The sequence below is a fragment of the Salvia splendens genome, chromosome 16 (genome assembly GCF_004379255.2).
Source record: "Salvia splendens isolate huo1 chromosome 16, SspV2, whole genome shotgun sequence".
NCBI lineage: Eukaryota > Viridiplantae > Streptophyta > Magnoliopsida > Lamiales > Lamiaceae > Salvia > Salvia splendens.
Window position 1 is genome coordinate 23,639,595 of NC_056047.1, and position 10,346 is coordinate 23,649,940.

At 38.7% G+C, this 10,346-nt stretch overlaps 1 protein-coding gene across 2 annotated transcripts; it reads right to left on the reverse strand.

The window, feature by feature from the left end:
* Positions 1–2,929: 2,929 nt before the first annotated feature.
* LOC121772412 (calcium-dependent protein kinase 28-like) lies at positions 2,930–7,949 on the reverse strand. Of its 2 annotated transcripts, none has more exons than XM_042169511.1 (12): positions 7,384–7,947; positions 5,399–5,529; positions 5,248–5,289; positions 5,024–5,135; positions 4,864–4,942; positions 4,549–4,718; positions 4,221–4,347; positions 3,975–4,090; positions 3,775–3,882; positions 3,634–3,696; positions 3,369–3,542; positions 2,930–3,283 (listed from the first exon to the last, which is right to left on the reverse strand). In XM_042169511.1, exons 1-12 carry the CDS (start codon positions 7,777–7,779, stop codon positions 3,116–3,118), a joined length of 1,686 nt encoding a protein of 561 aa, XP_042025445.1. In that variant the 5' UTR covers positions 7,780–7,947; the 3' UTR covers positions 2,930–3,115. The 2 variants fall into 2 exon arrangements, with proteins under 2 accessions (XP_042025445.1, XP_042025446.1); XM_042169512.1 differs by having other exon boundaries at positions 3,142–3,283; positions 3,369–3,514; positions 7,384–7,949.
* Between the last annotated feature and the right edge of the window lie 2,397 nt (positions 7,950–10,346).

Sequence of the window (10,346 nt, forward strand, 5' to 3'; positions counted from 1 at the left end):
ATCGGCAGACATGCCGCTGGTTGACGTGCGGAGGTTGTTTTGGTAGATGCCGGCAAATCGGCTGAGCTGCCTCCTCAGCCGCTCCCACTGTTTCCGGCATTGCTCTCCATCGTCAGGCTTTCCACCTGGCGGTTTGAATTGGAGGTAGCTTTGGCTAATGCGCCACCACATTCTGTCGATATGCTAGTTAGCCCCGACGTAGGGATCCTCGACTACACTGATCCAGGCTTTCGCCAGCGCGACGCACTCCCCTCTGCTCCAGATGGTCCTCTTTCTCCCGCCGGCTTCCTCCCTCTCCACCTCAGCCCCCCACCCCACCCTCGTTCCCCGCACGCGAGGACGAAGTGGTGCCCTTGCCCTTCCCTCTCCATTGCTTCCCCGTCCTCCCTGTCGCCGGTGGCATCTCAGTGGGAGACTCCCTGACCGGAGATAGCCCCAACTCCTCAAAAGAGAAAGTCTCAATGCCGATGAACTGAGTCTCTAGATAAGTACTCTGGGGGGATCACTAGACAATAAATTCATGTAGGGGCGATAGACATTGTCCCCAGGTGATTGGGGGATCCCCTGCCCGCTCCTCCCACAGCGGCAGGCATGCCCTGCATCATTCCGGGCATCATCATCCCGGGCATCATCATCCCACACCAGGGGGTACATATTGTAGTACTCGGGCATCATCCCCTCCATTTGGGATTGGGCATCATCCCGGACATAGGTGCACTTCCACTGGCATTTCCCCCAACTCTAACGAGAAAAGTCGGCGTTTGTGACTCGCTCGTGGCGGGGGAATCACTATCATGGTGCTCCATTTATCTTCAAATGAAATAAAAGTAGAGAGAGAAACTTGTTAAAACAAGTGGTGCGAATGAAATGAAGTTCAACGAGTCGTGGTACCGCAATGGCGGACGTCCCCGGAAAGCCGCGGAACTCCGGTGTCCGCAACGCACGTCTGCGTCCGCCTCCCTGCTGCCTAATGGCAAACGTCGCGCGCGACTTCCGGCACACCGATCGGACGTCCGCCTAGACGGTCGCCGTTGCGGATGCTCTAATCCACGCCCAAGATACACATTAGAGTTGCAGCTACTGATTATAAAATGTGGCATGGATTGAAAATGGCGGGAAGAACGGTGCTAGGGAAGGAAGGCGGGTCTCTTAACCATGGTAACTTAAAAACTTGCTGCAAAATTTCATTTCTTGGGAAGAAAATCGCACAATCCTTGTCATACTTACAAAGTTGGGATTTTTACCCTCAAAATTATTAGAAAGTCAACGGATCTGTTGAGCTTAGAGCATCAGCAGTGGCGCGGAATTCCCGACGGGACGGGCGACATTGCTGATGCTCTTAGCTTCACGTTGATGTGTAGGTATCTAGTAGTAGATGTCATGTTCTTATGTATTTGAGTAAATTGTCAAAAAATTATCATGTCTAGTCGTCTACTTCTGATCGATCTCGTGATTTTGGAAATCAGTCAGAAAAATTATAAAGTTTAGAGGTTCAAAATCAATTGTTTCGTGGTAGAAAAAATTAGCCACCTAGATTCATATCTTTCAACCAATCAATGTTGATTGTTTAAATCAAAGGCGGGGTGATAAGAGCATCCACAACCGTGCTCTTGCCAGCGGCACGGTTGTGGACCCGGCCCCACTTTTTCTACCTGCTCTCTGGCAAGAGCACAACACCCACATCTGTGCTCTTCCGCAAGGACGAGCACAATTAATTTAAAATTCAATTAAACAAACACATTTCAATAATACTAAAATTCATTAAAAAAACCTAAATAATATTACAAATGACAAATAAAATAAAAACGACATAATTAAAATCCTATAAAATTAAAAATTACATAATTAAAATACTAAAAATTAAAAAAACCACTACGCGTTGAACGAACGCCCTCGCAAAAATTCTTTAGACAAAGGATTCCAGTGGACTCACCGATATGCAAATACTCGTCGAAGATGTTGGCCGTTTGCCCAGTAGCGAGTTGTCAGATGGCACACGTACACTTCTGCAACGGCGTGATACTTTGTCGGCCGACTGCATCTGGACCTGTTTGGAAGAATTCAACACGTGCGGACAATGTGTTGACAATTCGCATGAACAAGCACTTTGACATGCGAAAACGGCGCCTGAAGTAATCTGCCGGAAACCGCGGCTGGTCGGCAAAGTAGTCGGCAACGAGTCTTTCGTGGGCTCCCTCCCGGTCACGATGAATGTAGCGCCGATTTGATCTGGTTCGTTGAGGAGGAGGAGCGGGGGTATTCGCCGCGACATATGCTTCGTAAGCGGCACGATGTTGTTCGTAGTATTCTTGTTCTTCGCGTTCCGCTTCCGCCATAATATGGGTGAAATCCATTTGAGGTTTTGAATGAGGGATGAATGTGTTGATAGTTTGTATGGGAATTAAGAATGAGAGATGAATGGGAGATGAATTGATGTGATAAATGGATGATGAATGTGTGTATTTATAGATGATTTTGGGGAAAAAAATAAAAAAAAATCAAAAAAATTCAGAAAAAACGGGAAAAAACGGCCATATTTTTGGGATTTGGAATTTTTTTAATCATTTTATATAATTTAAAAACGATTTTTAAAATAAAAAATAATAATTCAAAGGCAACGGCATAGCCGTTGCCCAATCATAAGCCGCCACGTCGCCTGCTCGCTGGCACGGCGCTGCTCGATGCATCGAGCGGCGCGAGCGCAGCGGCGGCGGTCCTCGTCCTCGCCGCTGGCACGGACGGCAGCCTTCACTCCCACCACCGTTGTGGATGCTCTAAGCACCACATATAGTATAATTTTTTGGCTGTCATATCAAATAATTTCACAAAAAATTACCATGGGATAATTGAGAACAAAATTCAAACTTCATGATTTTCTTAAACATTTTCAAAATTGCACGACAGACCAAAATTTAAGCAAACTTCGTGATTTTTCGACAATTTGAACGATTTTTCATTGACAGCCCCAGCATCACATACATGATACATCAATATAGTACAACAACACAGTTGAAAGTAGCAACAGCGCATATTTACAGACTCCTCATTGTTGCCAAAATAATGTGAAGGCTTGCTTGCTCTTACTACCAAAAACCCAATGAAAATTGCTGAGCCTTTACTTCTTGAGCGCAGCAGCTCGAGCCGCAGATGGGCTTGCCACGCCCCGAGAGCTCAGGCTAGCAGTTCTTAGAAGCCTGCGGAACTCGGATAAGCTGATCTTCCCGTCTTTGTCTATGTCCGCTTCTTCCAGCAGCGGGTCCAGCGAACCCCTTAGACACGTGTGCTGCGGTTCCATCAAAAAAAGAATATACCCCATAAGTCCGGTTTCCATACTTTGAAAGATGCAAACGAGGTGCTAACTAACTAACCATTTTGAGTTCGTCTGGAGTTATGTATCCATCTCTATCAACGTCGAATTTCTCAAAAGCCGCCTGCGACCTGTGGTGCCATTTCTCCGTGTCGTGCTCCTCCAGCTGGTGGACGTGTAGGGTGGCTGCAACAAACTCCGAGAAATCTACAAGTCCATCGGTGTTGCTATCAATCTATTTGACGCGCGCAAATATACAATACAAGAGCGATCAGAAATGCACGAATAACTTATACTGCACGAGGAGGAAAAAGAAGGTGATATACCGCTTGAAGGATTTCAAGAACTCGCGAATCCTTCATTCTCCACGGAAGATCCTTCTCCATGGCCTGTACGATGCATACGATAAGGTACCGTATAAACAAACAGCAGATGGAGTGTAGCAAATTCGACAAAAAGCAACTAACCTGTCTCATTTCCTCAAGGCTGATGACACCATTTTTATCCACATCAATCGCGTCAAACTGATCTCGAAGAGCAGAAATTTCCTCTTCGTCGAGTGTGCTAGCCAATGCCTGGCACATTAAAATACACAACTACTGAACTGCCGCCTACGCGCAATATCATTTACTACCTACTATTTGACTAGCGTGAAAGAATGACTAACCTGAAGAGCAAACTGCTTAAATCGACTGTATTTCACAAATTTCCTCATGTTAGATAGAACGGAGATGTCTAAAGGAATCTCCGAAGCTTCGCCTCCTTCTCGAACCCATGGATGTGCTGCACAAGCTAAAAGCATCACTACACGAACCCAAGCGCAGCTAGGTGTACACGTTATAACATATGGGAAAATGGACGAAGCAATTAGTTATTCCTAGCTATAAAGATAAACGGGAGGCGTAGGACATACACAAGGCCTGGGCCGCAGTAAGCCGTGCTTGAGGATTTTTTACTAGCAATTTCTTGACAAAATCTTTTGCAGCATTGCTAATCCCAGGCCATGGTTTACGGCGAAAGTCAGGCTTGTTCCTCAGAACCTATAAACATGAAAGATACAGTCATAAACAGACTAGCATACATATAACAAAATGGACTAACGAAAGTCGAAAAAGGAATTAATGAGATAGAACAGAAAAATGCATTTAGTTGACGAGCCCTTAAATTCTAGTTTTACGTTCATATCCACCAAAAAATGGGATCATTTAATGGAATAAGTGAAAAAGGCGCAAGTATTCCACCTCCTTAAATATGCCATCCTCGGTTTTGTCCCAGAATGGCCGCCTTCCACACAGCAAGATGTAAGTAATTACACCAATGCTCCATACATCTGATTCAGGACCGGATTTACGTTTTAACACCTCTGGAGCTACATAATATGCACTGCCAACAATGTCTTGGAATTTCTTTCCTGATAGAAATTTGAAGGATTTTGACGAGTGAGAAAATAATGCAAAGAATCTCCATAGATTTGCATTTCACATGGAATATAAAATGTCGTGTATGGTCGTATGGAATAGTAGGTTCTTCATGATATCCGAGTTGGGATCTAATACCTGGTCTAATGAAGTCTGACAAACCAAAATCTGTGGCCTTCAGATGTGAATCCTTTTTTGGAGACTTAAATAAAAAATTCTGCCGGAAAATAAATTAAAGAGTTTAGGGCATCAATCGAAAACTCTCTCAACATAACCAGTGAAACACACTAGCCCATACCTCCGGCTTCATATCACGGTGTACAAGACCGTGTAAATGGCACTCAGCTGCAACTTTTAGCATCTGCCTTACAACAAATGCTGCATCTTTCTCAGTGTATCGGCTATCCTTTCTGTTAGAATAATAAGCTTTTAAGAGCTAGAAAATGCTTCAAGCAAAGCAAAATCCCATAAAACAAATGCAATCAACAGCAAAAGATAGTGCAGAACTTGGGGAGTACTTACTTCGATAGGATACGGTCTAGCAGTTGTCCGCCCTCACACAACCTAAACCACAAAAGTCGATAGTAAGTCATTAACACCACTTCAATCACAAACGGCTCAATGCGGATTAATAATTTGTCTGGGAGACTTTTAGTTTTGAATACGAACTTACTCCATCACTATGTAGACATAAGAATCATCTTCAAAAGCATTATAGAAGTGGACCACGTTCTCATGGCCAGTTAAAGCCCTCAATATCTTGACCTCCCGCTTGACATCTTCGACAGCAATCGGAAGAACCATCTGATCATGTATTCAAGAAAATATTAGCTACACAGCTTATAGGTATCCATTATCCGAAACGCCTCATATCCCTTGTGCACTGTTAATCCTCATTTCACAAGAAATCCATCTATCCAAAATAGATGCTATATATACAGGGTTTTTTCTTCTTTTATACTAGACTACATATATCATTCCTCGTTTGTACTGCAGTTTTTTTTTGTTCCGGATTTGGGAGAGACGCATGACCCTCATGCGTCACCCGTTAATGAAACGCATGACCGTGATGCGTCTATGGGTAAGACGCCGTGATGCGTCTATGGGTAAGACGCATGAGGGTCATGTGTTTTTTAATTTTTTTTATTTTAATTGAAAGACGCATGAGGGTCATGCGTCTTAGGGTAAAACATGACACTCATGCGTCTCTCCTACAAATATAAATACCCTCCATAGCTTAGTGGTAAGAATTATGTGTTGTCATTGTGGAGACGCGGGTTCGAATCCCAGCGGCCACATTGCAAATTTTTTGACTACTAGTACAAAATACTATTTAAAAATTGTAATTAGTAACAATTCAAAACGGTTACTAAATAAATTATTGGAACTTTTAATTAACATAAATATCTTAAATAATTATGTGCTAGAAATTGACATAAAATACTCCTTTTAATTAACTTTTAAATAATCATGTACTTTTAATTAACATAAATATCTTAAATAATTATGTGCTAGAAATTGACATAAAATACTCCTTTTAATTAACTTTTAAATAATCATGTACTTGCAATTAATCAAAAAATGTAATTACTAGTACAAAATACTATTTAAAAATTGTAATTAGTAACAATTCAAAACGGTTACTAAATAAATTATTGGAACTTTTAATTAATATAAATATCTTAAATAATTATGTGCTAGAAATTGACATAAAATACTCCTTTTAATTAACTTTTAAATAATTATGTACTAGCAATTAATCAAAAAAATTATAATTACTAGCACAAAATACTATTTAAAAATTATAATTAGTAACAATTCAAAACGGTTATCAAATAAATTATTGGAACTTTTAATTAACATAAATATCTTAAATAATCATGTACTAGAAATTGACATAAAATACTCCTTTTAATTAACTTTTAAATAAATATGTACTAGAAATTTCCCAAAAAAATTGCAATGTGGCCACTAGGATTCGAACCTGGGTCTCCACAATGACAACACATAATTCTTACGACTAAGCTATGGAGCGTATTTATATTTGTAGGAGAGACGCATGAGTGTCATGCGTTTTACCCTAAGACGCATGACCCTCATGCGTCTTTCAATTAAAATAAAAAAAAATTAAAAAACGCATGACCCTCATGCGTCTTACCCATAGACGCATCATGGTCATGCGTTTCATTAACGGGTGACGCATGAGGGTCATGCGTCTCTCCCAAATCCGGAACAAAAAAAAACTGCAGTACAAACGAGGAATGATATATGTAGTCTAGTACAAAAGAAGAAAAAACCCTATATATACACATTCACAAATCACACCCAAACAGACTTAGACTTTCTAGAAAAGGAAACCATCAATTGACCTACACCATGCTTTTCCTAATTCAACTGAGAGCAGAGACAATCCACCACAGGAAATTTTGATCATTTGATTCCACTCACATCTAAAATAACACAGTAAATGAAAAGTTCAACCAAAAGATTCTTGTGGGATCACTCAAAACTCAAGCTTAACACAAGATTCCCACTCTCTCAACGATTCCAACAAATCACTTCAATAGTATAAAACAATTAAGCATGACCCAAAACAGCATATCAATACACAGAAACAGAGCTAACAAAAGTAGAAAAAAATGTAGCTAAAAACCTCACCTTGGCCTTGTCAATTTTCTTGACAGCAACACGATCTCCATTGGACTTATCAATCGCAACATATGTATAGCCAAATTGGCCGTGTCCCAGCAATTTCCCGATCGTATACCTCCTATCAAAATCCTTATCATATCCAAAATCCGTTCTTTTCCCACATGGAATAGCCCCAGTTGGCCTCTTGGAAGAGCTCTTGACATTCTGGTGAGATGGCTTCTGCTGCTGCTGACTCTTGTGGTTCCGATTACGATTATTGTTAGAGCTCTCTTGCTTAATAGGCACAGATTCCGGAGCCCCTGAGGCTGGTGGCTTGGCTGCGGCGGAAGAGCGGCGGTTGTTGACCGAAGTGGTGCTGCTGTTGGAGCCACTGACTTTTGAGGTTGAAAAACAGCTACCCATTTCTTGAAAGCACGAGAAAAGTCCCAAAGATTCCAACTTTATGGGAAAAAACTTCGAGGGATTTGAATATTCAAAAAGGAGAGGATCAGTGAGGATGATCAGCCATAGAGGTAAATTGAGCGAAAAGGGAGGAATATATATTGGGGGAATTGGAAATATAATATGTAATGGTTGAGACATACTCTCTCTCTCCAAGTTTGAGTTGTATTCTATTTTAGGTTAAGTTACCGAGTCATTTCTAAAAATAAAATATTTAATCACATTTATTTTATTCTTTCTTTTACTTAACCCTTTCTCCTTTCTTATTTTATTCTTTCTTCTACTTTATTAAATTGTAACTTTCTTAAATCTCTTGTGTAAAAAAAATGCCTCAAATAATTTGGGACGGTGGGAGTATTATTTATTAGAGAGGAAATATTAGAGCAGATATGAGGAAGAAGGGAAGAAGGAGACGGAGATGGAGGTGGTGGGTGGCCTATGGTCAAACAAACAGACCCGATTTTCTAACTATTTTCATATACTTTTTGTTAATGCGTCATAGTAAATAGATGTCTCATTTTTCACCATATTATTAGATTTTGTAAAAGAAATTCGTAGAAAATACTAATGGAAGGTGAATTTTATTTTTATATATATTTTTTATAATAAATGTGATTAATTGAGTTAATAGAAGGTGGGAATAAGTGAAATGAAATATTATAGATGGACGGATAAAAAAGTAAAATGAGAAGTTAATAGTAGAATGTATTTTGGCTAAAATACCATAAAAACTGAGAAATTGTTTGTAACGAATTTCGAAATCTAAAATGAAGAGTCTGCTATCCCAGTCAACTGTTAATTGTGCTCGTGTTGAATCATTAGATCTATTGTGCGAATTTGTTGAAGAAGATCTGTGACTTAATTTATTGAAAAATAATGTTGCTAATTCTACTAGTTGAATTGAATAATTCATATCTATATCTATCGACTATGGAGCTTAAAAGCTCAATTTTTTTATTATCTATATTTTTTTTACATTGCAAAGTATTGTGGTGGATCCATAAAATTTAAATCTAGGGTTGTTTATTTATGTGTGCGCTTGTTTGTTTTGTTTTTAGATCGATTTATTGCGTATCAAATAAATTAAACATGTTTTGTGTTGAAATGTTAGAAGCACAACTTGGAGGGGAATATTTCCGACATGGGAAAAGCGTGTGTTCTTTTCCATCGCAAACCATTTATTAATTTTATGTTTATTTTAAATTAGTATTAACACACCAAGTTCACGCTATACATAACTTTATATTAAACATACATTAAACATATAGACATTATTAGTTTAGTGTAATGACCGGCTCCCTGGCTATATGACATTACACATGCACTCGTTGTATGACTATATAATCAGCCTTCTCTGAACTTAAACCAGATTTTTAATTGTGTCTAAATTATCAGATTTTAATAGTATATTTATATTCTATCCATCAAACTCAATATTAGGGATGATAAATCGTGCGAATTGGATCGTTATCGAGTCAATCTAATAAGCGATCTAATCCAATAAGGTCTAATAGAGTACTGTATCTATTAAGAAAATTCTCAACCCTAATACGAACTCAATCTGCTACTATTTTCAAACCTAAACATGAATTGCACACAACATGATCTTGTTAACAGCACCATATAATATAGGTTGCATGACACAACATGATAACGACTTGAACGTGATATTACACGTAAAATCTGATATTACGCGATTAAACTTGATTTACATGATAAGAACCTGATTTACACGATAAAAACCTAGTTTTTAAGCATGATTCACGATATAAAAAAACCCGATTTACATAATTTTAACCTAATTTAAGTGAATCTATAGAATAAAGTTAATGTATACTTTTTTAGAAAAAAGAATAAAATGATTTTGCTGAGTTAATGATTTTTGAATTGCATTGTGCAATTAAAAATTCAAGATGCTTTTGAAATTCTTGGAATTTTATTTTATTCTAGTTTTATTACTTGTTATTTATGTGATCAAATATTTTCCTTATGGTTTCCCACTAGTGAGAGGGAGAGGGAGGTTTTACTAGTTCCAATTTAATGGGAAGAAGGCAAATCGTATGATTGGCAGCCTTCAATCGTGGTAGGTGCCGACGAGGGATGCAATATAATAATTGAAATTTCAGTTCACATACTATACAATTTACACCACTTCTTTCCTGATGCTTTTTCTCTAACTCCTTTGAAAAACCATTGATATCCTATCACAATCCTACTTTTTCTATAACACTTTTGAAAAACCATTGATATCATACCATGGTCCTGATATTATCTGTCCAACTAATTATAAATATAGAAAAAAATGAAAAATAAGTGATTTATTCCCTTCGTCCTATAAAAACAAGCTGAACTTTCTTTTAAGTCTATTTCATATCATAGAATTGTATTAAAATGACAATCATATTTAAAATGACAACGTACTACCAATGAGGACCCTTGGATTTAGAAGCAAATTCAATCTTAGTCTGTCACGTGGCAGACTTGCCTGCTTATGTATCGCAGATTGCTTGATTATCTCTAATTTCATA